This window comes from Atractosteus spatula, chromosome 5 (assembly GCF_055471065.1).
Source record: "Atractosteus spatula isolate fAtrSpa1 chromosome 5, fAtrSpa1.hap1, whole genome shotgun sequence".
Lineage (NCBI taxonomy): Eukaryota > Metazoa > Chordata > Actinopteri > Semionotiformes > Lepisosteidae > Atractosteus > Atractosteus spatula.
This window is the reverse complement of record NC_142710.1, coordinates 66,025,248-66,053,207: the sequence shown is the minus strand read 5'-3', so window position 1 is coordinate 66,053,207 and position 27,960 is coordinate 66,025,248. Positions and strand designations below refer to the sequence as shown.

The 27,960-nt window shown below is 59.8% G+C and overlaps 1 protein-coding gene across 4 annotated transcripts; it reads right to left on the bottom strand.

Moving 5' to 3' along the window:
* Nucleotides 1–505: 505 nt before the first annotated feature.
* pfkfb4b (6-phosphofructo-2-kinase/fructose-2,6-biphosphatase 4b) lies at nt 506–26,859 on the bottom strand. 4 transcript variants are annotated; one of them, XM_088915190.1, is made up of 15 exons: nt 26,555–26,818; nt 15,658–15,774; nt 15,144–15,240; nt 14,903–14,969; nt 14,739–14,813; nt 14,104–14,160; nt 13,842–13,963; nt 13,113–13,320; nt 12,866–13,012; nt 11,582–11,686; nt 10,179–10,308; nt 10,020–10,082; nt 8,478–8,542; nt 3,662–3,765; nt 506–923 (listed from the first exon to the last, which is right to left on the bottom strand). In XM_088915190.1, exons 1-14 carry the CDS (start codon nt 26,601–26,603, stop codon nt 3,706–3,708), a joined length of 1,362 nt encoding a protein of 453 aa, XP_088771316.1. In that variant the 5' UTR covers nt 26,604–26,818; the 3' UTR covers nt 506–923; nt 3,662–3,705. The 4 variants fall into 4 exon arrangements, with proteins under 4 accessions (XP_088771316.1, XP_088771315.1, XP_088771317.1 ...); XM_088915189.1 differs by lacking the exon at nt 26,555–26,818 and adding an exon at nt 17,873–18,099; XM_088915191.1 differs by lacking the exons at nt 506–923; nt 3,662–3,765 and adding an exon at nt 5,041–6,951 and having other exon boundaries at nt 26,555–26,859.
* Between the last annotated feature and the right edge of the window lie 1,101 nt (nt 26,860–27,960).

Genomic DNA, 27,960 nt, shown 5'->3' with positions numbered 1-27,960 from the left:
GTACAGGTTTATTCCAGGCTGAAAAGAGAAGAAAAGAAAAATCGTTTTGGCTGTCGAGCCTGCAGGTGTGGGAGCCGGGTGGGCGAGTTCAGGAAGAAGGCTCTTTCTTTTCTTCCCTTATCAGCCTGGAATAAGCCTTTACTTGTTTCTTTACTATTATACAGTACTTGGTTACTTTCTGAAATGACGATTTGTGCAGGACTGTAAGAAAATGTGTGGAGAATAATTGCCCAACTGATTAACAGCATATTAATTAATGGAACGTTTGCAGTAAAGGAGACGTGCCAGAGAAGCACAGACAGCCCTGTGCAGCGCCCTCTTGTGGAGCTGGATTGTGATGCACGCAAGGCCCATCTGACTCTGTGCGCAGCAGGGCACCGATCTCCCAGTTCTCTTCCTTCACCAGAGCTGCTGTTCCTGGAAGAACACCGGCTGCGGCTACTCGGGCCCTGCCTGGAAGTTGAACAGGCCAAGAAATTCAAACAACACTTCTAAACAAGCAGGGTTTGCACTTCCAGCGCTCAGGCGTTTTATTTTTTGAGAGACATTCACTGAATACATTTACATTTAAAAAAAAACAAACTAGAGGTCCCAGATGGTTCGTGTGGGGTTGTTTCTCCCCGCGCGTACGAGCGGAGGAGCTATTGCACTTGGACAGGTCCAGCGCCCGCGGACAGAGGCCACTTCTCCTCCCAGGTGTGCTCTTCTGCGCCACAGCTGGAGCGAGGACCCCGCTGAGCGTGCCGGGCCGCCCCCTCTTCCTCCCAAGGCAAGGCAGGGGGAGGAGGAACCCCCGTTTCCACGGTACTACAACCACAGCATGTTTCTCCCCTTCAGCAGCGGCAGCGCCCCGGTAGCCACGCGGTCCGCGCACGCAGAGGGCTCCTGGGGGCCCACGCTCACAACGGGAGGGGGCAGCAGGGCTGGAGAGGGAGGAGGACTTTGTAAATCTCCCTGAATGAGGGCAGCTGACAGCTGTCTGCCTGGCTGCCCCCGCTTCCCCGATCTTCAAGCAGCCGGACTGCAGAGGTAGCGGCCCGTGGGCAGTGTCCCCCCCCCCCATGCCCCCAGGAAAGAGCGCCCCAGCTCTCCCTCTCGAGCCCCCTCCCACGCGGCGGCTGAGGTGGGCAGGAGGGACACAGAGACTCGTTCCTCCCCCCAGCAGGGCAGAGACCAGGCCCTGGAGTCCATGTTTAGCTCCCAGTGCCACGCTGAGAAAGAGTGTTGTACACGTCCCACGGCATTTTCAACTCCAGCCGGCACCACGCACGATTTTGCATCGTATAATATTTTCAAGCAGAACACCAGACAGCACACTGACCTGCTTGTGTGTGTGTGTGTGTGTGTGTGTGTGTATAATACAAAGCTAACGCACTCCTGCAGCTTGGGAGTAAAACATGGCTCCTCTGTGGGGGACAGGCGGGGCTGTGGAACGGCTGAGTCTCCCAGCTCTTGGGGCAGGAGGAGGGGGGGGCTGCCCCTCTAGCTGCAACAGCCCTGAACGGAAACGATTCCGGAGTCCAGAGCAGGGAAGGACGCAGCTCCGGCAGCCCTGTGCGCTTGCAGGTGCCCAGTGAGTTGGGGGGGGGGGGGTGCTGTGGTGCACCAGACAGACACGACAGGCGGTGCCACACAGGACTTAATTTTAGGACAAAATTAGTGGTGCTGGTAATTAAACTCATTCTTGTGTCCTTGGACTAAACCAGTTACTGGCTGCCCCAGCGCCTGCAATCAGGAATTCCTCCTTCCCAATGTTTATTCCCAGAGCGATACCAACGTCTCCAGCCCTTCCCAGCTTGGCAGAGCTGTCTGAATGCTCTATGTCGATAAAAGATGCTTCTCCAGTCAGCTCTGCAGGGAGACGGAGCCCATCCATCCCTCCTCCTGCCTTTTATTAGTCAGATATGACCCGATAAATATTCCCAACAAGCAGCACTTCAGTACTGAATTCCATCGGCGCTTTTCGTTGCCAATACCTTCTTCCCACCACACAACAATTTAAAAAAAAATACTTCAGGGAAAATCAAATGCATACATTTCTAAAAAAAAGCCCTTCCTGCCTATAAACCAAAACCTTACTAAATCAACCAGCATGAAAAAACAACAACAAAAGGGCCGGAGCAGAGGCTCCTCTCCAGCCAACGCACAGAGACGAGGCTCCCGGCCAGCCCGGACACTGTAACCCGACTCTGCGTGATGTCAGCACCAGCACCGGTAACACAGCAACCGCAGCACTGCCGTCAGAGGTGATGTCATCAGAGGAGACTCTGCTGCGGTTCTGTTGCCGTGACGACTCAGTGGATTTCGGAGTGTAACTTTCTGTCTCTTCTCGACACAGAACCTGACCGCTCTGGGTAGTAAAGGTTAAAGCTGCCTGCCAGCCCTCACACCTCAAGAACACAGCCAACCTTGACACCTCTACTCCAGTCCCCTTGGTGTCCTCTGATCAAGACCAAAGAGATTCAGTCCCCTAACGTCGTCTTAGGAACGTATTTATATTAGGTAACAGAAGGCATTCCTTTCCAACCTGAATTCTTTCGGGGAGCCCCACTCTGAACTCTCCCTCTGTGTCCCCTTGTGTGATTGGGTGGGGTCTTCTATCACCTCAATACTGCTCTGGCCCCAGACCCCCGCAGTGAGGCCCAGCCGCAGTTCAGCGCTCGTATCGCCAGGGTCCCGCTAGGGAAGGGGCTTGGTCTGCCTGGACCCAGTCCCAAGTCTCGAGACAGCCCATCAGCCTTCAGCAGCTTCAGAAACTACCAGTACAGCAGCAGCAACAACTGCTTAACCCTGACTGGAGAGACACTGGTTCAAACGCATCTGATAAAACTCAAGTTCTCACACCCATTCTTTTGAATTACTCAAAAAAGGCACAGACTGAAAGCATTTCAAAATGGCTTGACTTGTTTTTTTACATTCCTTTCAAAAGAAACTTGAGAAAAGAAGCCAAAATTAAACAAATCTTTCCCAGTGCCCCTTGTCCGTGCCACTCCCCGCAATCAGGACATGTCACCAAACAGAAAATTGACTGCTGTCTTAAAATTCCATTGTCCCGTTTTGGAATTTTAAGCAGCAGACTTTATTTCCCCCTCTGCGGCGATCACGGGCCTCCACAGCAACAGCAGGCTCAGGGCAGCGCCCCCTGCTGGCTGCCCAGTGGAGCCGCTCTCAGCTAAGACCTGTCTCGACAGATGTGGGGCCGACGCCCACAGAGCCGGCCTGTGGTCACGGCCAAACCACACCCAGACCACAGAGAGGCGATCGGTGTCCTCCAAAGCACCGGCGCACCCCCCCCCCCAGTGCTGCCCTTGCCTCCAGCCAGAGGGAACGAGCGGAGCGCGTCAAGCACAGAGCGAGGTGGGGGGGGGGCCCAGCGACTGCAAGGGCAGGAACGACGGCGCCAGGTCAACAGGCTCCAGCACCTGCAGCTCAGTCCGGCACACCGCTCTCCGGCCCAGAGCCCAGTCCTGACTCCCGACAGCCCGAGAAGATGCCCTGAACAGGCTGGGCTCTGATCCGAGTGTCTCCCCACAAACCAGATCCTCAGGAGCAGAGCCGGGTGTGTCGCAGCAGGAGAAAGGAAGGGGGGGTCCCCAGTGCCCCCCTTCTCTTCCACAGCCGGGTGTCTGCTGTATGAGAGACCCCCCCCACGCTGTGGCACCTGAGAGGGCGGCAGCGCGGGCCCGAGAGGTCGGAGGTCAGAGGTTAGAGGTGAGGTGGGACCGTCTGCAAGGCGTCCTCTCTGGACCGGTCCACGTGCACTTTCTGAAAAATAAAAACACAACCGAGAGAGAAAATGAACAACAAAGGCTTTTACGTGCCAATCTGACCCCAGTGCCTTCAGGCACCTCGACATATTAAAACATAAAAAGGGTCAGGAGAGGAAACGCATCCAAGCTTGCAGACCAGGCAGCTAATTATAAACGACAGGAAGCCTGGCGCCTCCACAAGCTACACTTCACTGCTCCGTGCAGGTCTACACAGCTCATGCAGCTGGTTCATGAAGGACTGCGGTGAATCTGTCCCACCCACAGGACAGCCAGCTTGCTCCAGACACCCACCACTCTGTGTGTAATTAAAGCATCAGACGTCACTACCCCAGTTATACTGAATGGGACCTGCACCCGATGTCTAAACGCAGAGACTCGGCTGCGGTGTCTACAGTAGCCACAGCACCTGCGCCTCACTCATCTCGAGTACACCCATGTCAAAGCACATGAGCCCCCCCCGTCCAGGGTTGAGAGTTCCCATCAAGCCTCCAGTTTCTCAAGGACAAGGCTTCAACTCGTGCAGCTACGCATAACGAGTTCAACTGGCTAATCAAGGGTTAACTAAGGGAGAGAAAACGAGGTCCTTTGGGACTAGTGTCTAGACAGCCCGGGCTGCGGGCCGGAGGCCGACAGGTCTTATGGAGGACCTTCCAACCGGCAACCAAACGCAGCTGAAAAGTATCCTGCGCTCTAGAGAAGCGTGTGGCCCACCCTCGCCCACCGGGCCAGCAGCCCGCCTCTCCATCGGCGCCGGCTCCTCCGCGTCCAGGGAAGAGCCTCGCACTGCGCGTTCAGCCACCACAGGCAGGGGACACCGGCACCGAGCTGCCCCCAGGGAGCGGGCCGCTCCGCCACGGCCTCGCGCGCTCATTTAAGACAGCCGGTCCACTACAGCCCTGCAGGGCGCTGCAGGAGGCGCTGGGCCGGGCCAGGCTGCAGGACCCCAGCGAGACGTTGGGGGCACACTCGGAGCCGCTCAAAGAAGCAATGTGATTGTTTTGGGGATCAGATGTTCTTTGGGGGTCTGGAAAGCGCCTCCCAGGCTTCCCCCGGGTACAGCTATCTGGAATCGGGGCGCAGCCCAGGAGGACTCCCCCCCCAGACTGGGACACAGCAGTCTCCCCAGCCTGCGCCGGCACCAGCCCCAGTGGACGGCGGAGCTCAGAAGCCCAAGCCCAGGCTCCCGCCTCGCTCGTCTCCACCCCCCCCACCCCCCAGGAGAAACGCTGGAGCAGCCGAGGCACAAACAGAAACGGGCCAGGAAACCGGGTGACTTGACAGATCTTTTATTTTTCTCCCGTAGCGCGCAGGGCAGGGGAGACACGCAGGCGCGTCACACTGAGAGCTGACTCCCGCTCCCCACACGCCCCCAGCAGCACCGCGAGCACGGAGCGGCCTCGGACCCGACGCAGACGAAAGAACAGCAGCAGCGTCTGCACACGAGCTAGGGGCCGCTCCTGCGAGGCGCTGCGGATCAGCCACGTAGGGTTAGTGTTGCACAGACAGCGACGCATGCGGGCCGGCCCAGCAGAGCCAACTCTCCATCCCCCGGCTGAGCCGACCAGAACCGCCGGCTGGACACAGGCCTGACAGCAGTAACGGATCAGGTCACTCACGGACCCACTCAAGTCATGAACTGCTGAGACCAGCTGAAAACCAGAAGACTGGGCCTGGGTGCTGGAGCTCAGCGTGTCGGATCAGAACCAGGTCATGAGGAGCTCTGCCGCTCGCATCTGGACCCCATGGGCTCAGATAGCAGGTAGTAGAAGTCCAGTCCATCATCCTGCTGCGCTGGTAGTAGACCAGCTTGGAAACATGTGGTTCAGGAACCACTCATCAGAGACAAAAATCAGTGTGGATCACACCTTCGTTCACAATATTTTAATTTTAAACAACACCTGATGAAAGAACTGCTCCGAGCTGTGACCGAACCCATGCTCGGGATGAACTTGTGCGCGCACACCCTCTGGGGCAGCTGTCTGTGGGTCAACAGGATCTGATCCTATTGTCATGTGCAAAATAAAAACAGACCAAGACGACCTACACCTCTTGAATCTGCCAGTCCAGGATTCCCCCAGTACCCCAGTCAAACCCCACCACCCATTCACTCTGATCTGTCATCACAGCAGTAGAACATGACATTTTACAACTGATTTTTTTTTTTAAATCGGGGACAATGATTTTGCACATCACTCATTGCACAGGTGTCAACACTCATTTCAAAAACAATCAAGGACAGTTTCATGAACACGGATACATTTTCTTCTCGATTAGAAGGGAACTCATTTCAGTCCCACAATAAAAACATGAAAACGGAAATAAAACAGAGCAGGCTGGGCTTGGCCTAGTTCCCCTAGAAAAGGCACGAGATCGATCCCAGCTTTTTAAAACCAGGTCGTTTCAGTTAAATTTCTCATTTTTAAAAAAAATGGCCCATTTTCAGGACATCTGCAACTTCCTGCTGCATGGAAACATGGAAAAGCAGCTGGACTTGAGGAGCACGACTCACAGCGCACGCACACACACACACACACGAGCGCGTGCTGGCGGAGGGGCGGGGCGGAGCGATGTCCAGAAGAGCCTTGTGTCTCCCGCACGACTCCAGAAGAGCAGAACCTGCAGGGGCCCGCTGCTGGCAGGAGACGCAGAGGGGAGGGCCCGTCCATCAGCCACTCACACCGGCTCTTTCCACCCACAGAAGCACTTCCCCGAGACCCCAGCTGTGCAGAACTGTGGCTGCACGCCCCCCAGAGGAGTCGCGGGTGTACTGCTGCCTGCGGCCCACACCCCAGCCCTCCGGGACCGCAGCAGCCGAGCTTTCCCGGGCTCACGCCTGCAGCACGGGCGCAGACACGCACGGAGGATTTGTTGCCCCCGCGAACGTAAAGATTTCATCATTTCATCAATCAATTTAAACTTGTATTGCGATTTTCCCTCATTTCTGTTTTAGCACACAAACCACGTTTGACAGCTGGAGTGCCTCCTATCCAAGCTGGAGGGAGGACAGCTAGACTCTTAGGGTGATGTTTCAGAAACTCCAGCGCACCCGTCCGCGATCCCAGTTCTCAGAGAAAGCCATGAAAAGAAGTGAAAGGCAAGTCCTCTGGGAGTGAGAGGCGTGTCACTGGTGTGCGGGGACTGTGATGAGGGCCTCCTCTGCGTGCCTGGAAATGTCTACGTTCTGCGCAATGATAAAAACAGAAGGCATCAGAGGGGCAGCTGCACAACACACACACACACACACACACACACACACACACACACACACACACACACCAGGGCTCTCTGTCCACGCGCGCGCGCGCACGCACCCTCTCTGCCCCTGAAGCTGCGATGCGGGTTCTAGTCCCACAGGCGCTCTGAGCACCCCCCCCCCCGAACAGAGCCCCGACGGACACGAGCCTCAGAGCAGGACGGCGATGAGTTTAACCACTTCTCTGGAGGCCCGAATCCTGAACCTCCTGTTTCAGGACAAAGCAGGGGTTTAAACAGGACTTAATGGGTTAACTGCCTATCTGCCTTCTTAATTAGCAATGTTGCTGACAGTTGCTGCAACAAAGGATCAAGGGAAGGGGGCAGCAGTGGGCGCCATCTTGGTCCCACAGTTCAGACAACGCCCTCACAGTCCCAAGAGGACAAACTTGCAGGGCAGAAAACCTGCAGCTCTGCATTTTCCAATGAAGTGCTGCTTTTCCAGCTTACATGTCACGTTCAAGAAAAGTAAACAAAAAAAAACAAGCAGATGGGTTTGAGCTTAAAACTGCAGCGACCAGCTGTGGCCCAGGGCCGGGGAGGGGTCAGTGTGTCTGTAGGGTGTCCAGTCCTGTCCTGGGGGGGGTCAGTGTGTCTGCAGGGTGTCCAGTCCTGTCCTGGGGGGGTCAGAGTGTCTGCAGGGTGTCCAGTCCTGTCCTGGGGAGGGGTCAGTGTGTCTGCAGGGTGTCCAGTCCTGTCCTGGGGAGGGGTCAGTGCGTCTGCAGGGTGTCCAGTCCTGTCCTGGGGAGGGGTCAGTGTGTCTGCAGGGTGTCCAGTCCTGTCCTGGGAGAGGTCAGTGTGTCTGCAGGGTGTCCAGTCCTATCCTGGGAGAGGTCAGTGTGTCTGCAAGGTGTCCAGTCCTGTCCTGGGGGGTCAGTGTGTCTGCAGGGTGTCCAGTCCTGTCCTGGGGGGTCAGTGTGTCTGCAGGGTGTCCAGTCCTGTCCTGCAGGGCTGGTCAGTGCGTCTGCAGGGTGTCCAGTCCTGTCCTGGGGGGGGTCAGTGTGTCTGCAGGGTGTCCAGTCCTGTCCTGGGAGAGGTCAGTGTGTCTGCAGGGTGTCCAGTCCTGTCCTGGGAGAGGTCAGTGTGTCTGCAGGGTGTCCAGTCCTGTCCTGGGGAGGGGTCAGTGTGTCTGCAGGGTGTCCAGTCCTGTCCTGCAGGGCTGGTCAGTGCGTCTGCAGGTAGCACCATGCCTGAACAGTAAGAGCTGGAGGCACGAGGGGCAGCAGCCATTCCCAGAGCCATCCGGAGACGGGGGGTGATGGCCGGTGCCCCAGGGGTATCGGGGTACAGGCGTACAGCCACCACAGCGCTCATCGAAAAACACAACCCACGAGGACGATCCGAGGAGACAGCTTGCGGCCGGAATGTCATAACTTCTCGGGACCGGCAGCAGAGAGCAGGCTCTCTCTCCTCTCTCCGATCGGGGTTCAGCTCAGCGCCGCAGGGAGAACTCACCTCCGGCCGGTCCCGGTGCGTGTTGACTGCTTCAACGTTCAGGGAAATGGACTCCACTCGGCAGCCTGCAGGACACAGGAGAGAGCAGGGGGGTCACACAGGGGTCACGAGCCCGGCTGCCCCGCCGACGAGGAGCCCGCCGGCACCTACGCCGAAGTTAGTAAACGGCGAATTGAGCGATGCCCGTCAGCATTTAAAACAGGGAAGAGCAGGTTCGGTCCCCAGCCAATCAAAGAACGGGCCAGAATAACAGCATGATGGACCACAGGGGTTCTGTCGGGGTACACTCAACATTATGAGCACGTACTGGAAAACTGTTGACCGCTGCACAGAGCCTAGCGCACAAGTATCCTGACGGAGCCAGCTCTGAAACTGACAGAAGTGAAGGAATCCTGAAAGGGGAAGCTGGCAGGAAACCAGGTTTAGGAACAAGGAACCAGCGGCTTGGCCATGAATTTCAGCAGGTGGGCGCAGTACCAGCACTGTCCACAAGAGGGAGATCAACACTCTCTCTTTCTCATTTCAATTCAAGGAGCTTCATTGGCATGACCGTTGAATAAATCAGTGCTGCCAAAGCATATACAGTTAACATAAGACCTACAGACACTTATAGACATTTACAACACAGACACAACATAATACATTTACAAGCAAACATATGGAGCATTACTGAGAGACAGGCTCACTGTTCCTCAGGCTGGGACAGGAGATCACACACTGTATTATTATTATTGAGAGACAGGCTTCCTGTCTGTTCCTCAGGCTGGGACAGGAGATCACACACTGTATTATTATTATTGAGAGACGGGCTCCCTGTCGGTTCCTCAGGCTGGGACAGGAGATCACACACTGTATTATTATTATTGAGAGACAGTGTCACTGTTCCTCAGGCTGGGACAGGAGATCACACACTGTATTATTATTATTGAGAGACAGGCTCACTGTCTGTTCCTCAGTCTGTGACAGGAGATCACATACTGGGCTGCCAGTTCAGCTGAGTTCCCTCCCCCCTCTCCCAGTACGATTGGGAGTTGTTGTGATTCTGGCAGGAGTGGGAATTCTGGGACTAGATTTGTAAATTTAGGGAAGAATGTTTCTCTAATCCCAGAGTATCTGTCACAGTGCAGTAGGAAGTGCACCTCTGTCTCTATTTCTCCCCGCTGGCAGTGGGAGCACAGCCTGTCTTCTCTGGGCAGTCAGGTCTGCCTGGTCATCCAGTTTCTATGGCCAAGCTGTGGTCACTGAGCCTGTTCTTCATTAGGGACTGTTTCTTTTTGCTGTTTCCTTCCTTGGTCATTGCTCTCTCACACACACACACACACACCAGCCCCCTCCACCCTCGAATCCAATGACACTGCAGAAACCGTAAACGTAGCAATGCAGGTGTACCGACTTGGCCAAGTCAGCGCTGTCAGAAAGACAGGCCATCTGCTCGGGCTACCGCTGGGTTCCAGCATCGCTGCTCAGGTGCGAGCAGTCTGCGTCAGGCCCTGTCCGGCGCCCTTGGGCCCGCCGCCCCAGCAGAGACGCACTTCCTCTTACCGTATGCCACGGGCGTGAGCTTCAGAACGGTGTGCAGGGGGCACTTCAGGTAAGGCAGCTCGTCTGCAGGACAGAGAGAGAGATGGACACCAGTGAGATGGTGCGGCCAGATCGGTTCGGACCCTGCTCCCCAGCCTGTCTCCACCCCTCACCCCTCACCTGCGGACTTGTCCAGGAAGTAGGCCAGCAGGCAGCGCATGACAGCCTGGTGGCAGATGACCAGCACGTTCTCCTGCCGCTCCAGCTCCATGATGACCGGCTCCAGCCGCTGGACCAGGTCCTCGTAGGACTGCAGGGGCACGCAGAGCGGTCAGTCAGGACACAGGCACGCACACACACTGCTGTGCAGCAGGTCCTCGTAGGACTGCAGGGACACGCAGAGCGGTCAGTCAGCCAGGACACAGGCACGCACACACACTGCTGTGCAGCAGGTCCTCACAGGACTGCAGGGGCACGCAGAGCGGTCAGTCAGCCAGGACACAGGCACGCACACACACTGCTGTACACCAGGTCCTCACAGGACTGCAGGGGCACGCAGAGCGGTCAGTCAGCCAGGACACAGGCACGCACACACACTGCTGTACACCAGGTCCTCACAGGACTGCAGGGACACGCAGAGCGGTCAGTCAGCCAGGACACAGGCACGCACACACACTGCTGTGCAGCAGGTCCTCACAGGACTGCAGGGACACGCAGAGCGGTCAGTCAGCCAGGACACAGGTTCCTAACAGCTCTGCTCCATCACACACAACAGCACTGCAAAGAGGGAGACGCGGTGGCCATTCTTGTATTGAAGAAGATACCACACACACACACACACACACACACACACACACACGCTCTCTCACAGCCCCCCTCTCCTCTGTTTACCTGTGTTCTGCTGTGCATTTCAACTACAAGTGAGCCGGAAAGGCAAAGACATTGGTGTAACTAAACACAAACATCAGAGGGATCCCAGCTCCATCAGCCCATTAGAGCCACTAAATGACTCCCTCAGAGCAAACAACACCCAGGGAACATTTAACAGGAGACAGGAGGCCGGTCCAAAGGTCCGCTGCAGGTTAGCGACAGCCTCGCTAATGACCCAGCCAGCTCCCGGTAACGGGCGCTAATGGGGCGAGGGTCCGGCTGGGCTGCAGATGCGCTCTGGTTAATCGCTCGGCTCTCAGCCCTGATGGGCCCTCTCTCCCGGCCCCCCCCCTTCCCAGGACGTGATCAGCCCCCCCCTGCACCAGCTGCTGACTCGGGCCGCTTGAGCAACCCGTCGTCTGCTGAGGGGGCAGAATGAGCCGGGCACTGCGCTCACGAGGAGCCCATCTGCCCCGAGACTGCAGTGAGTGAAGAAACAGCGGCTCAGAACTCTCCCCTGGGTTTATCAGTCAGAAAATGTGGGGTAAAGTTTGCAACAGGGCAAAAGGCCTCTTACAGCCTGAGGCTGGAGGCAAAGTTTCTGCAAGGAGTGGGCGGCGGTCTGGTGACACAAGCAGACAACAGCGGGAACACGACTCGCTATGGACTGCGAGGATCGGCTCAGAACACACCTCCAGCACAGGCAGACCTACCTCTCCCTTGGGGTAGCGGTATCTGTACTTGTCCTGGTCGCGCAGGGCGAACTCCAGGGGGTAGTGTTCCTGTATCTCCTCGTACATCATCTCCTCGCACACGCCCTGCGAGAGACAGGCGGACAGAGAGGGGTCAGACAGTGGCCCTCATCACGTTCTGCTTCAAAATAAAAGATTCCAGCCTACAGCAGCCCAGCACTCAGGCCAGCCCTAATTCACTCAGCAATGGGCCTGGCAGGCTGGGTACTGACGCAGCCTGTTCACATCACTACCGACTGCAGCGTCACTGTGGCCCTGCAGGCAGCTGGAGCGCTCAGGGCAGGACATGGAGCTCGGGGCTCCCCTGGCGCCCAGACCTGAACCGGAGCACATCGGCCGCTACCGCCAGTGCCAGCTCCCTGTGGATTTGGGAATAAAATTCCGAATACTGCAGCCTGAACGGAATTTGGCAAAGACATCAGTGACCTGTCACCTCCCTAAAGTCCTACGCATTCGCATGTTCGTTGGACTCTGTCCTCCTCGAACTGCCAACGCGAGTTTAAGGAACAGACACGTCAGCACTTTCAAACCAAGGATTTAAGTCCAAAAACATCCATCCCTTATCAGTCACTTATCAATCAGTCATCCATCCCTTATCAATCAGGCAACGGGAGTCGCTCCCTGCGCTGCTGGGAAACACCCTGGGCAGTTCACCAGCTCACTGCACGGAAAAAGTTACCAAGCGCCTAGAAAACACCCAGTACTAGTGAACCAGAGCAGACTTAATTCTGTTTACTGTATTAAAATGGATTCGTGTGTTGCTTTGCTTCATTTATCGTACAGTGTTTTGAGATGAGGTTGTGAAAGGCGCTATATAAAGCATCACCAGTACTAGTCAGTCTGCACGGTGCCCCAGACCAGCACAGCGGCCCGAGTCCCCCCAGCACAGACCTCCGCGCTGCTCCCCGGACGCACACGAGAGCTCACAGCCCACAACCCTTTTTCGCTCCGCAAGACGGGAACGGCCTGATCAGCGCTGTCCGCTCCAGCCTCCTGGAGCTCCGCAGCAACATCCCTTCCCATTCCCTGACCCCTGCCTGCGTCGGTCCACCCATCCTCGGCTAATCCGATCCATTTAAGCAGTGAAAGACCAGCGCTGCTGCCTGGCTGGAAGTCCTGCAGGGGGACTGAACAGAACAGCCACTCCGGGCTTTCCCGGGCAGGAGCAGACGGAGCAGATCTGCAGACTCCACCCTGCCGTCAGGGCGGCTCTGACCGGACCGCTGGGGCGCCGGTGGGCCTTACCGCGTCGATCTCGTTGAGCGCCTTCCACTGCTCGTAGGGCACCCCCAGCGCCTCGGCCGTCTGGATGGTCCGCTTCATCTGGCTGGTCCACACCTTCAGGTCCTTGATGTTCTGGTCCTGGATGAACTTGGCCAAGCACTTGGCGAACTGGACACACACACACACAGAGAGAGAGAACGTGACCGCCGCGCCCCCTCACTGCCCCCACCCCACCCCCCCCCCCCGCGGGAGAAGGGGCGCGCCCTACCTGCTTGCCCCGCAGCGAGAGCCCCGAGTCGCCCCCAATGCGCCCCTTGACGTTGAGCTCGCTTTCGCCATGCCGGCACAGGTAGATGGAGCGAGGGGTGATGTGGATGTTCATGAGGTAGTACACGATGCGGCTCTGGATGTGGTCCAGGACCCGGTTCACCAGGTACCGCCGCCCCACGTCCATGATCTTTATGTAGGACAGCTCCCTGCGGGACCAGGGACAGAGGGGTCAGGGGTCAGGGGTCGCGGGTCGCTGGCCTTATCACAGGGCTCCAGCTCTGAATCAAGGTCTTGGGCCAAGAAGTGTGGGTCTCGGGGCGCTTCAAGGGGCACACAGCCAGAGAAATGGGGTCAGAGATATCACGGGGGGGGAGGGGTGACCCCCCCCCCACCTGAAGAACAAAGCTTGACCTGAGCAGCAGGGATCAAATGACAGGTGTGCAGCCTCGGAGCTCGAGCTACAGATCCCCTTGACCCCAGACAGGGACAGCTGAGCTTGAGCCGGGCTAGAGCAGCTCTGGGCTGCTGTGGGCTCAGCCCGGGGCCCAGCACGGACACGGGCCAGGGGGGCTCGGGAACAGAACCCGAGCTCCCGAACCTTTCTGGGCAAAAGAAGGGGGGATTCAGCTCGACTCGCTGCCGGCCCCCCGAGGCCCCTAGCCCTGACACAGGGGAGCGGCGCCTACCCACCAGGCCCGCCGGGCCAGAGCCCGGGGGCCGCGCTCACCTGTCCAGAACCTCGTCCAGCGTCTGGTACGAGTTCTCGTAGCACTTGATCCTCTTCATGAAGTCCTCCACGGCCTCCTCCGTGTTGCAGTCGGTGTAGTCCGGGCTGCTCAGCTTCACCTGCTGCAGAGGCGGAGACAGGCGAGTGGGAAAACCCGTGAGACCGGGGGGCCCCCCCCTGCGCCCCGTCCAGCTCCCCGCGGGGCTGTGGGGAGGGCGGCGCCCGAGGACAGGGCAGTGACGGATTTGAAGCCTGGACTCACCACTATATTGGCGGCGATGACGTCGGGGTCCTCGCAGACGGACTCCACGAAGAACACCTGCAGGCGGGAGAGGGAACTGGGGCGTCAGAGCCGCGCGGCGGGGAAGACAGCGATCCTCTCGGGAGACCCGTGCGCTTCAGGAAGTGCCGGGGCCTCGGAGGCGCCAAGGCTCGTCCAAGACAGCTCACACTTGTTCTCAGGGGTACAGCAAAGGGGGCGCGATGGGCTGCATGGCTGGGGTTCAGTTTCTGGGGTGCCGTGTGGGTGGAGCTTGCACGTTCTCTCTCGGTTGGCTGCGGTTTCCTCCCGCAGTCCAGAGCCACGCCGGTTGATTAACTGGCTGCTGGTGTGTGTGTGCGCGTCTGTGAGAGAGTGTGCGCGCGTCTGTGTGTCTGAGTACCCTGTGATGGACTGGCGTCCCGTCCAGGGGGTACCCCGCCTTGTGCCCCTTGCATCTGGGACAGGCTCTGGCTCTCCAACGACCCTCAACTGGACAAAGCAGCTAGCAGTGGAGGAGACAGCAGGGCCCGTCCCGGGACGCCTCGCTCAGAGGTACAACAGCTGTGCCACACGACCCCCCCGAGTCCCGGCCCGCCGCACCACCAGGCGGCCCTCCTGACGACCCCCCCTCTCACCTTGTAGCCATTCTGCTCTGCAAACGTCACGATGGTGTCCCGGCGCTCCCTGGTGGTGTTGGTGGCATCGAAGACCTGGGAGCCGAGGCGGGAGAGAAGGGTGAGCCAGGGCAGAGCACCCCCGTGAGCGGGGGGGGGTTTGGGGGGTCCGGGTCTGTACTTACCGCCACCTGCCCGCCCTCCTCGCTGAGGTACCCCCGCACGTCCTTCAGGGCCGCCAGCGCGCACTGCCTGCAGGGGACAGGAGACAGAGAGAGAGCCGCCCACCATCAGCAGGCAGGCGAGACTCGGGAGAGGAACAGCACTGAGCTCGAGAGCCCCCCCCTCACAGGACCGCGGGGGCGTCGAGCCCGGAGCGGGACACGCCTGCCGGCCGCCGGCCTGCGCTCGGAGCACAGCTCTTACTTTCGGATCTTCAGGCCCTCCTCGTTGTCCGGGCGGAAGAACTCGAAGGACTTGTAGATCTTCACACACTCCCGCCGGTACTGCCCGACGTTGAACTCTGGAAGGACAAGATGGCCAGATGGTGAGACACAGACCAGAGGGGACAGCCGGGGGGGGGCACTTTACACAAAGGGTGGCGGGGGTCTGGAACGAGCTGCCCTGCCATAGTGCTGAAGCCAACACCCTGGTTTCCTTCTACCCTCTACAGCTGGGCGAGATCCACTCATCAAGACAGGAGGTGCTTCTTTACACAAAGGGTTGTGGGAGTGTGGAACAGGTTGCCCCGCCATGGCGTTGATACCCTGGTCCTCTCTTCAAGACACCGCAGGCCAGCGAGCTACTCACGGCCCAGCGGGCCAGACCGGGCAGAGCGGCCGCTCTCGTCCGTGACCCGTCTCCCAATCCCATGGGAGCAAGGCGGACCCTGGACCGGGCCCCGGCCAGTGAGGCGGGGGAGACACGGCGGGCTCGGTACCTTTGGTGGGCACGCCGATCCAGTTGAGGTACCGGGTCAGCTTCTTGGAGATGTAGGTCTTGCCCCTGGCCGGCAAGCCCACGGTGACGATCAGCGTGGGGCAGTTGGTCATGCACACTGCAGAGGGAGAGACGCAGGAGCACAGTGAGGGGGGCGCACAGCGACGACCGGACCCAGACTCACTGACCACCCCAGGACAGGACTGGACACCCTGCAGACTCACTGACCCCCCCAGGACAGGACCGGACACCCTGCATACACACTGACCCCCCCAGGACAGGGCCGGACACCCTGCAGACATGCTGACCTCCCCCAGGACAGGACCGGACACCCTGCAGACACACTGACCCCCCCCCAGGAAAGGACAGGAGGGGGAGCAGAGCAGTACACTGGCTAAAAACAGCCTTGAGGTGCCTGAATGAAGAAAGAGCGCCCCCTGCAGGCTGAGAGACAGGCGGACAGGACCTCTTCCAACAGAGAGACGGAATGAAAACGAGAAGGTGCTTTTACTTCTCGAACAGCCTCTCCAGGAGCCAGGACGGCCCTCCCGGGTGTTTAAGTGGAAAATACAGCTTCGTCACCAGCAGGGACCCTCCAGGTGCACAGCCACTGCAGAGAGGGGGCTGTGTGTCCAGAGGAACAGGCAGCGCTTCGCTGGGAACTCCTCTGTCCCGACCAGCCCAGCAGGAGTCCCGGCCCCTCGCGCTGCTCTGTCATGCGAGCAACCCCCCCCCCACAGCCGCAGGACTGTCTGAACACTCGCACCACGGCTCCGTCTGCAGAGTCGTCTGCCTCCCCTCCTCCGCTGCACCGCCCCCGGGCCCCGGCTCCGTCTGCTGGGGAGCAGCAGAAGCACACCCGCTCCTTCCCCTTTCAGCAGGGAACGGGCCTCCACCTGCTCCTGCGCAGCTCCGCGCCTGAACCGCTGCTGCTGGGGAACTGGGCTCACTCACCCGCCAGCGGCCGCCAGCTGACTGAACCACCAGCAGCGACACACAGGTGCCAGCCGCCCGCTGCCCGCTGTCCCCCACACAGCCGAAAAGCTGCACTGAAACTCCACGACTCGGCACCGGTGCGCGAGTCTGTTTGCACGCCCTGCCCAAAGCAGCTGCAAAGCTAACGCCGATGCGTGCGGGCCGGGCCGGGCCGGGCCAGGAGAGCCGCCAGCTCCAGAGAGCTCACCCGCCCCTGGTCCCGAGCGGGTCGACACCCCCCAGCACCACCGAGCACAGACCGCCCGCAGCCAGAACCGGCAAGCCCAGGGAGAGCTGGGACACCGAGGCGCAGGCAGGCCGCAGCCTGGCACCGAACCGCCCCCGAGCACCGTGAGTCCGGCCCGGTCACTGGGAACACACAAAGAACCCGACTGCCGAAGTTCTGACCCCACCCGATAAAAAAACGTTCTCGGATGGAAAGTTCCAAAACTTAAGGAATCCAGAGTGGAGCCCAGGGAGTCTCCCCGCTCGGATCCCACGTCTAAGGGGCCGGACCACACGGGTCAGTCAGGAGACCGCAGCCGCATCTCCTGCAGGGCTGACCCAGTGTCCCTCTCCGTGCTGGCTCGGTTCGGGTGATGACCCCCGCTCCGACTGCGCTCGTCCGGTTCTGCCGTCGTCGATCCGCCGGGGGTGTTCAGAGCCAATACCTCCTTGGGAGACCGAACTACAACTGCGCCCGAACCGAAGAACTGGTCCGCATTACCGCCAGCCTGCAATAAGCCACTGGGAAAGGACTCGGCAGGGCCCAGCGGTGCTGGGGCACACGAACCCACAGCACCGCTCTGGCGACGCTGACTGAGCGGAACAGCCCGGAGATCTGCCTGCGTCAGAACCGAGCCCGCACGGGCACTGTGTGCGGAGCCACTGCTCACAGCGCGGTGAACAGCGACGGACGACATCGCACCCCGGTGACACCACAGCAGGGTTCGGGTGTCAGACGGACACGCAGGGGTCCAGACTCTGGGGTGGGGTCTTCTCTCCGCGCGGCGCTGCGGGACGGCCGACGCGAGGGGAGTGGGGTAGAGTTGGGAGCGCTCGGATGCCCCCCCCCAGCGCGCGCGGCGGTGGTGATGATGCAACAACACCGGACTCCCCGCGAGGACGAGCCCGAGACGCGCACACCGGACACCCGGCCCCGGGACTGGCGCAGCCGGGCTGGTTCTGGTCGTACTGTTTGACCGCACTGCCGTGCGCTGCCCCGTCTGCGACACCCTTACCCTTCCTCTGGGAGGTGTGCGTCTCGGGAAGGCCGTTCTTGCACGGCATCCAGATCTTTTTCAGCGGGTTCTGGGTGAGCTCCCTCGGGGACGCCATGGCTGCTGGGGGGGTGGGTCCGCACCGACGGGTCACCAGGATCAACCTGCCGCCCAGCGCCGGTCCTCTGCCTCTTTATAAGCGACGGGCTGCACACTGGCCGGAGCGGCGCGCGGCGCAGCGCTGCACTGCGAGCGGAGCCTGTCACGTGGCCTGGGGGGGGGGGGCAGCCGAGGCACGACCGTAATCCTCCGAAACACCGCGCACGGCTGATCGGCGCCCGAGCAAACACAGCCGGGATCTCCTTCACCGGCGGCTACGAACTGGACAACTGCGTCGTGCGAACTGCGTCACTTTACTGCTTTATTGTGGTCGAAGGTTTGCACCTTGTACCTCACTGTAGGTTCCTAGATCGTCACTGTCTCACCGTCAATGTTTCTGTAATGTACTCGATAACGATCAGCCAAGCGGGTGAGTGAAATACCGAGCAGGGAGTCCTGTCCTGGGAATCAAACGGTTATCAGGGGCTTTGTTTCCTTATACAGAGTGCGCCAGATGAAATGAGTAGAAACCTTCACACTGAGATTTTACATGCCGCCTTCGCTTCGGTGTAAATCTAAATGTTAAAGACCGGCATCAATGAAAGAAAACAACTGTTTTTACTAATGCTCCAGAGAAAAGTCACCGATTTCACTCCCACTTCTGCATATCACGGAAAACATAAAAAAAACCCAATAAACTGCCCGTTATCAGGCACCAAGTTTAAAAGCATCTTTTAAGTCAGGAAAGCTGCAAGAGTTCGTGTTTAGGAAGCTGCGGCCGGGCAGCCACAAGGAGGCCCAGCTGTTACCGCTGTTGAATGTTTAAAAACAGCAGCTGTCGTTTCACCTCTGTCGGTATTTAAAGGGAACTGGGTACGTTAGATTCGTGACGGAGATTATTATACACCAGCCGACGCGTTAATTTTGTGACGAAGCTAATGACATTCCTGTGGGACCTGCACACAGCCCCTACCGCCCAGATCTGCGCCCGCAGAAACAAACAGGTTTCCCCCGCAGGAATCAGACGCTCTCGGTGTGTTTCTGTCTGCGCTACCGTAAACACACACGAGGAGCTTTCAAACCCTGCTGCTGCGAGGCGGCGCTTGCGGGGTTAACAGGGTCTGGGCAAAACGGAGGAAAACAGGGAAGTCTCAACCCAACCCGGCGTTACGTTAGAAAAAAAAACTGCTTTGGTTTCGGGAAAAACAAATCGTCTCTCCCGAGCGTCTCACATGAGACCCACATGGGCCGAGGATGCAGCCCCCGTCGTGGCCAATCGCAGCGAGGAGCGGGCGGGCGGCCGGCCAATGGGAGGGCGCGGCGGGGCGCGGGGGAGGGGCCAGGGAGGCGTGCGCAGGGCCCGGGCTCGAGCGGAGCTGCAGCGTGCTCAGCCAGCGCCGCGCGTGCGACGAGGCCGGAGTGCACAGGAGTGCAACAGACCCCCCAACCCTCAACCCCTCACCCCCACCCCTCCAGCGTGGATACAGAGTAACAGCCGGCACGCTACCGCAGCCCCGCGCCTCTCCCGTGTCCCTGTCACTCACACCCCCCCGCAGAGACCCCCGGGCCGGGGGGTGTCCGTGCAGGACTGGGGACCCCGGGACCTCACCCGGGCGCTGTGCTACCCGACCTCGCAGACGCCCCAGCATCGGCACTAAAAAGGGAGAAGCGTCCAGACTGCAGCTGCTGAAACCAGACTTCCGGTCTTTGATTTGTCTTTCTGGCTGATCAGTGTAAATCGCGCGCCCCCGGGCCCGTCCACACTGGCCCTGAGCTCTGCCGGGGTTCACCGGACCGCACTGGCCCGGCGGGCTCCTGCTCTGTCCCGGGGGTCCCCCGTGTCTGAGCGGCTCACTCGGCTCTCGGCTTCACGCACACAGACACTGGACACGCCCGCTTGACCACCGGCTCTGCAGGCGCTCGAGCCGAGCGGGGCTCCCCACTTTCCGACATTCCCACAGTCTGGGGCTCACTCCTCAGACTGGGACACCCCGGTTTTTCACACTTCGGGCAGCTCTCCGGGGAGCTCAGCATCTCGAGCCGCCCAGCAGAGAAAGCGGGGTCCCCCAGGACCAGGGAGAGGGGGAGCCCCAGCCCCGCGCTGAGGCGCTCGGTGGGGTTCACGGTCAAATGCTCGTTAAACTCGCTCGGTCGCCGAGCTGGTTTTGCGAACCGCAGACCGCCGCCCCTCCCTGCCCCACGGCGCAGTACTGCCACCTGGTGGCTGCTATGCTGCCGCTGCCGCTGCCGCAGGCGCGTCTGCCCGAGCCCGCAGGGGTGTCCAGCCGGGCCCCTGCCCCCACAGCTCTGGGGGGGGGGCAGCTGTTCTCACGCCGCCTCCACGGCCGTGTCTCTGCGGCGACAGGACGTCAAGCTGTCTGCTGCCAGCGTGGCGCGACCGCGAGGCTCGTGGAGGACAGGAACGAGCCAAACCCGAAACTAATCTTTCAGATCCACTCGGCTGGAATCCCAGAACCGCCCCGGGAATCCGGCCGAAAGAGCTGCAGCTTCCAGTCGGTCTGAGGGTGTCGGGCAGACCCGTCAGCGCGGAGGACCGCACAGCGCACAGCGCGACGTATCGGGTTTCAATGCAGCTGCACGTCAAGTACCTGTCAAGGTAATATGCAACGCACAGTCGGAGACCATGTCTTCACTGGCTCGTCGTGTGAGCCAGAGGACCTCCCGCCAGCTTTAGATATGCACACATTGATCAGGGCCGCCAGACACACCGGACTGATACCGGAACCCCTCCACACGGCCGGGCCGCTCCAATACAATCGATACTGTAACTGATCTCACATGCACTTCCACGTCTCAACACTAGAGGGAGGCATCTTCCTGCGCTACCGGGCTCGCTCAGGCCGCAAGGCAGCTGTCCCGGACAGCAGGGTCAGTAATCCCGTAATTTGCTGCAAACGCAGCAGAAGATGTTCGGATAACAGGAGCCCGCTTATAAGCCTTCGCGGCCGCTGAGTCATGTTAAACCCGTAACATGGGCTCGGTGTGCGCGCCTCACAAACGAGCGAGTCTCCTGGAGCACTCCAGTCCTACCCCGCCAGTGACCCTCGCTCCCCTGCACGACTGCCGAAACCCTCCTGTAGCTGCGGCGCCAGGGGCACTCCGCTTGAAGCGAGCCGTGTTTTCCTGCTCTTGTGCACAATTCACCGAGCCAGCCCGGAAACAGCTCGTTTTTTATCGGACACTTCTCGGAGCCGCCACTAGGTGTCCTCCTAACCGACAGGACAGAGACGCGACACGGCGCCTCTCATCGTGACCTTGTAGGTCTCACTCCAGCGCAAAGAATCTACAAAACCCTCCTGCTCCCTACAGGGCATAAGAATCCCACCAGCAGAAAAACTGAACTCAAACTGGGCTACTGGCCTGGTGGGACTGGGACTTCAAAACACAGAGCGCACAGATGATAACATTTACCAAGAGCCTTTCCGAAACACGAGGGTGCTATACGGAGTGATAAAAAAAAAACACAGAAAAAGTAAAAGAAAAAATTAAAGATGTAGAGAAATCAGACACAGACCCTGGCAAAAAGGTGAGTTTTGAGTTAAGATTTGTAGAGATTCAGAATTTGGTGTGAGCCTGGCCAGTACCTGGAGGGGAGACTCCTGGGAAAGCTGAGGCTGCTGCTGGAAGAGGTGTCAGCGGGGCCAGTAGGGGGCGCTCACCCTGCGGTCTGTGTGGGTTCTAATGTCCCAGTGTAGTGACGGGGACACTACTGTAAACAGGCGCCGTCCTTCGAGGGACGTCCTCTCCCTGCCCAGCTGCCAGCACACGAAACTTCAAAACTACCGGACTTCAAAACTACCGGCACCGAACCGGTCAGGCCGGCGAGGAGCCGGGCCCCCCTCCAGCCCCGACCCACTCCTCAGGTCCGTCTGCAGGAGCTGCAGGAGCACCAGAACCGCTCTGCGCCTCCGCTCAGGGGTCTGCACAGCTCCTGAAGCAGCTCTTGCCCACAGCCAACCTCCCGCCTGCTCCCTGGTGTATCTTTACCATGATCTTACAGCGATTTTACAGGAGAGGAGCCATTCGCCCCATCCAGCCTGTTGGCAGCGAGAAGCTAACTGATCCCAGGATCTTTCCCAGCTGTGTCTTGAAAGAAGCCTGGGTATCGGCTTCAACGACATGGCTTGGCAGCCCGTTGCACACTCCCACCACCCTCTGCGTAAAGAAGTGCCTCCTGTTCTGGGTTTACTTTCCAGCTCGGCCCTCTTCGTTGACCGCCTGGCTGTCTAAAGTGCTCACGGTCATCTCGATAGGCAGGCGCGACAGCCCCCACGCCAGTGTCACCCCTCCGCAAACCGATCGCCAACTGAAGAGCGGCCAAGTGCTTCAGAGATCAGAGCGAGACAGTGGCTCTCCACTCTCACTGTCCCACCCACGGCTCCTCACTCTAGCGGGGCACGTCCCACACACACACAGACACACCCCTGCGCAGGCCAGGCTGGGAGTGTGCAGGACGTGAGGGACGCTGTTCCTGGAATGTACTGATCTCCCCCCCCCTCCTCACGCCTGCCCCCTGAGGAGCTGTTCCCATGGCAATGAACTGCAACACTGCGCTGGACAGCAGTGGCAGCAGGGGCCCCGCGCTGCTCTCTGGGCTGTCTCCACTGGAGTTTACTCTGCTCCTGCTTCCTCTGCTGCCACCACCCTGAGCCACAGAGGTGCCCAGCCAGGCCCTGCCCCACGCCCAGGCGGCCTGCCAGCGCCTGGGCCTCCCAGACACATCCCGGCACGGCCCACCGGACCGCACTGACCTTCCCAAAACAACACAGCTGGTACTCCTCCGACAGCCGGAGGGCCCGGAGTCCAGGGAGAGAACCCCAGGCAGCGGATTCTCGACTTCAAACGCATCCAGAATGTCAGCTGAAGCGCGAGAGACCGTTTACGGCCTCAGTAATTGCCAGACAGCATTCCCAGCATTGTTCTGGGTCTCTAGGCTTTATCTCAGACGTGCAGTACCCCCCCATGAAAGGCACGTCCGCGTCACCTGCGTCACTGAACCGAGCAGCTCCTTCTGACAGATGGAGAAGAGGAGTGGAGAGGACTCTGTGGGTTCAGCCCAGAAAAGACCCTGGGAGACTCCTGGCAGGAGCAGGAGCAGGAGCAGGACTGACCACTCACAGACTGACCTCTGCCCAGCGCCAGTCTCGGAGGAGCACGGCGTCCCCAGGGCGGCATTCAAGCTGAGCTCTGGATCGCCAGCGCCGACTGGACGAGTCGATCGGTCCGCTCGCTTGTTTATAGAATTCTTCAAATCGTTTGCTCAGTCAGTCCTGAGTGCCACACAGACCCAACGCCAAGCACACCGAACCCCACTGCGGCCCCCCTCCGTGGGCCGGCTGACCAGACAGCGCTAACGAGCGCCGAGGCAGTGATCGCGATCGGACAGGTGGGGGCGACACGTCCACAGAGAGCGTTCCCCGACTCTGCTGGTCCACTCAGGCAGCACAGCCGACCCTTTCGGAAGGCGGAACCGATCGTCCACGAGCCCGTGATCACAGGTTCAGCTGGAGGAAAACCCAGAAGAGACAGCACTGGGAAACGCAGCACCAGAGAGACGAGCTACTGACCCAACGAGATCACAGCACAGGGTCGCAGGGGAGCTGGAGGCTATTCCTGCAACAGGCACAAGGTCTCCCACGCAGGAACGGGGAGAACATGCAGACTCCACACAGGTACCAGTAGCCACAACACTCTGCAACTCACAGCTGGCAGCCCAGTGGAGCTCAGCGGGTGTGAGCCTGGCCAGTACCTGGGTGGGAGACTCCTGGGAAACACTAAGGTTGCTGCTGGAAGAGGTGTGAGTGGGGCCAGCAGGGGGCGCTCACCCTGCGGTCCGTGTGGGTCCTAATGCCCCAGTATAGTGACGGGGACGCTACACTGTATACAGGCGCCGTCCTCCGGATGAGACGTAAAACCGAGGTCCTGACTCTCTGTGGTCATTAAAAATCCCAGGGCGTCTCTCGAAAAAAGTAGGGGTGTAACCCCGGCGTCCTGGCCAAATATCCCCTTGGCCCTTATCAATCATGGCCTCCTAATAATCCCCATCTCTGAACTGGCTTCATCACTCTGCTCTCCTCCCCACTGAGAGCTGGTGTGTGGGGAGCGTTCTGGTGCACTATGGCTGCCGTCGCACCATCCAGGTGGGGCTGCACACTGGTGGGGGTGGAGGGGATCCCCATTACCTGTAAAGCGCTTTGAGTGGAGTGTCCAGAAAAGCACTATATAAGTGTAAGCAATTATTATTATAATTATTATTATTACTATAGCAGTCCAGATCCGGAGTTGAACCCAGGGCCCCAGCTCTGCAATGTTAACTGCGTCTTGTGTCCCCAGCCTGACCAGGGCCTTTTCATCAGGCTGCAGAGCAGGTGCACCAACACCGCCAGCGGATCACAACTACAGATCAGTCCTCTGAAGAGAGGAAGAGGAGAGCCGGCCGATCTTCAGGGATCCACGTTCCTGAAGGCCGCTGGCCGAGGCGAAAGACAAGGGCGTGGGGGGGCGATCCACATCACGTCTAGGGTGACCCAGGGCGGACAGAACACGGGAGACACTACTTTACACAGAGAGGAGCGGATGTCTGGAACAAACTCCATGGCTACTGTAGTGGCACTGTATCCCCCCCACACACCCATAGAGACTGAAATTATCAGGTCTTTCATCTACCAGCAACCAAAACCCACGAGAGGAGCCCAGTCACCGCACACGTGCCCCAGTCACTCCAGCGCCGCTCAGAACCGCCTGTTCCGTCTCTCCTGAGCCAGAAGAAAAGGCCACTTCTTATCTGCTCGCATACCGGCCGGAGACATGTGCATAGCTTCCCGGCCGCCTCTATTTTTAAACACCAGCACTCAGGGCGCCCTGCCCGGCCGGGCTCCGAGAGGAGGGGGGCTGGGGGGGGTGCTGTTACGAGTGCAGTACCGTTAGGACAGAGACAACGGCAGAACAGTCAAGAGAGAAGGAAAGCTCTCCCTTTCCCGTTGTCGTCCTGGGACGGCGCTTGAGAGTTGGCTCTGGCCCGGGCCGTGCCGTGCCGAACCGAACCGAACCCAGGACGGCTCGGCACCGCGTAAGGACTCGGCGGGGCTCTGGTCTGTGCGAGATCGTGACTCCACACATGACGCGAAAACACGACTGAAGTCTTCCGTAGGCGCAGATACAGAAAACCCAACAGGAAACCGGGTCCTGAGCAGCAGTGAAACCAAAACTCCGTCCTCTCGGTTTCCACTTTGTAGGTCTCTTCCCGCACACGCCTGACCCAGCGCCCAGCTCGCCCCTGTACAGCCTTAAACCCCCATGCTGAAACACTGAAGGCCAGGACCCGCGCTGATTGGTTGGCTCGAACAAGCTAGCTGAAGCTGGTTGGTCGGTCGCCCGCCTATCATGGTGATCGCGGTGGCAACGGCTTATTATTGTCCCGCCCCCGGAAGCACGGCGTGTTTGACGGACAGGTCGGCCCGAGTGACGAATCTGGGCCAAAGGGGCACGTTCTGGCCTGGGCCGGGTCAGGTCCTGGGATCTGGTCGAGTACGGTACCGCTTGCAGAACCGAATCCGGGACCTGGGGCGTTCTGCCTGGCCTGCACGCACGTATACCGACAGATTTTACCTCCGCGTTATGAGGGGGGAGGTTTTCAGGGAACAGGATTAATTCTGGGCGGCGGGTCTCCCCGAAAATCGCCTTCAAGACTTTGTGTCGTCTGGGGTTGCACCACGAACGCCAACGCGGTCTGCTAATGTACCAGCAATAAGCGCGACGCTAAAGCAGCGATGACGACTATCGCTGCAACAGAGGACGTGCAGAGCTGAGGCTGGTGTTTGTCTTATGGACACAGATCCTCACAGAGCGGTTAAGGAAATCGCAGTTTCCCAGTGCAAACTACAGCTGCGGTGTTCCACATCCAGACGTGGTTTCTCGTAATAACCTCCCTCTCCAGGCTGAAACGTTACTTCGAAAGCTGCCCGTGCGCACACCCCTCACAGGGCAGGCAGGCTCGCAGACTTCCGGGAGCTCGTCACTGCAGACAGCTGCCCAGCGGACCCCCGACATCGGCGCACTGCCGACCAGCTCCGCAGCAAACACGGCACAGCCCCCGGCGAGGAGCAGGTCCGCATCCCGGCAGAATAAGGAACTGGTTATTTACAACACCACGCCCCCTGACTTTTCAATCGATACACTCCAGAGATACGCATCTTGTTTTGTGCAAAAAGAAAAGAAACATGCAAGCGCACACCCACCAGCAGACTGCTCCACTGCGCGCAGTCTCCCAGAGCCGAGCCGAGCCGAGACTCCGGGGCCTCGGGGAACCAGGACAGAAGCGACCACGGGGCCGGACCGGCGTCTCCAGCGCGAGACGGGCGTTCCGCTCGAACCCCGGGGTCCGGAGCCTCGCGGCGCCCCTGAGCCCGCGCGTGTGTGAGCTCCCGCACGCACACACACACACCGGAGCTGCCTACGTGACGACGGCTTGTTTACTTCCTCCGCCGCGCACAAGCCCCCGTCCCGCAGCTGCAGCACAAAACACACCTTTCGCGAGCGGGGGAAGCACGGACCGCGCGCAGCACGACCCGGGCTCGCTCTTACCCGTCCTGTCCCGGGTCTGGACCCGTGCGCCGCGGCCGGAGCCCCTCATGTCTCCCCGCGGATCCGACGCGGCTGCACGCTCGCTCGCCCGCCCGAGCGCCGCCGACACACGCTGAGCGCTACGGCGCGAGGCGAGGCGAGGCTCTCGGCTCTGGTCGGCACGGCGCGAGCTGCGCAGCTCCCGGCGCAGGACTGCAGCTCGCGCACCTCGCGCACCTCCGCGCGCGGCGCTCCGTGCCCCCGGGGTGGGCGTGCGTCGGGCCCTCCAGCGGCCGGATGACAAGGCAGCCGCTTCTCCAATCACTGCGCTCCTCCAGCGTGTTCACAGTCTTCCTCTTCACGGCTCTGACGCCTTGAACCCCAGAGCCCGTCTGCGCGGAGGGCTGTGCCTTCTCCTGGTGTCCCACCGGGATTTGAACCCGCAACTTTTCCAGCTGTTTCCAAACTCCCCCCCGACCGCGCACACCGCCGCTATAGGGAAGAGGCTGTGTGTCTGAAAGACAACAAAATACAGCCCGCACTGGTCGCGCTCGCTCGCCTGTTTATAAGGCAGCAGGAATCAGTGCAGGCAGCGGGTCCGGGCGGGTCCGGGCTAATCAGCTGGGTGTCGCAATGTCCCGGCCTTTACCCCCGCCGGACAAACAGCACCAGGCTGGGGAGTCATTGCTAAATGTGCCAGCTGTTTGTGAACTTAACAAAACAGACAACAGCCCCGCCTCCACACACACACGTCCTGCTGTTGCAGGGTGCAGACGTGCACATGTGATTACTAGCAAATCCAGGAGGGTTCTGGCCCGGCTCAGGACCGGCTGGGCTGCTTAAGGCTGAAGAGAAAAACACCTCCAGCTCATCCTTAATTGGATCAGTCTGCCCCCCCCCCCAGCGCCAAGAGCTGTTTGGCACTTAAGGAGATAAAACCGTCTGGACTGTGGACGCAGAGGAGCGGGCCGGTAGCACTGGCACACACACCCCAATACCAACCCCCCCAGCGCCCCAACACCCCAGCACCCATCTCCCCAGAACCAACCCCCCCCAGCGCCCCAACACCCCAGCGCCCCAGCACCCATCTCCCCAGAACCAACCCCCCCAGCACCTCAACACCCATCTCCCCAGGACCAACCCCCCCAGCGCCCCAGCACCCATCTCCCCAGAACCAACCCCCCCAGCGCCCCAACACCCATCTCCCCAGGACCAACTCCCTCAGTGCCCAACCCCCCCAGCACCCCAGCTACGTCAGCACCCCAACCCCCTGCTCCCTAGTGCCCCACCACCCCACTTCCCATCACCCAACCCCACAACCCCCAGCCTGTGCTGTAGGAGGCGCTGTCCTTCAGATGAGACATTAAACTGAGATCCGGGTCATTAAAGATCTCGGGGCTGCTAGTCGGGGCAGCAGTAGGGGGCTC

Bases quoted from the DNA above. Each gene is read 5' to 3' on its own strand.
- pfkfb4b (XM_088915188.1), bottom strand. From the start codon at position 17,969: ATGGCGTCCCCGAGGGAGCTCACCCAGAACCCGCTGAAAAAGATCTGG. The intron at 15,775-17,872 runs GTAAGGGTGTCG...CTCCCTCTGCAG, and splicing joins GCACACCTCCCAGAGGAAGG to TGTGCATGACCAACTGCCCC. The intron at 13,321-13,841 runs GTGAGCGCGGCC...CTGGTCCCGCAG, and splicing joins CTGGACGAGGTTCTGGACAG to GGAGCTGTCCTACATAAAGA.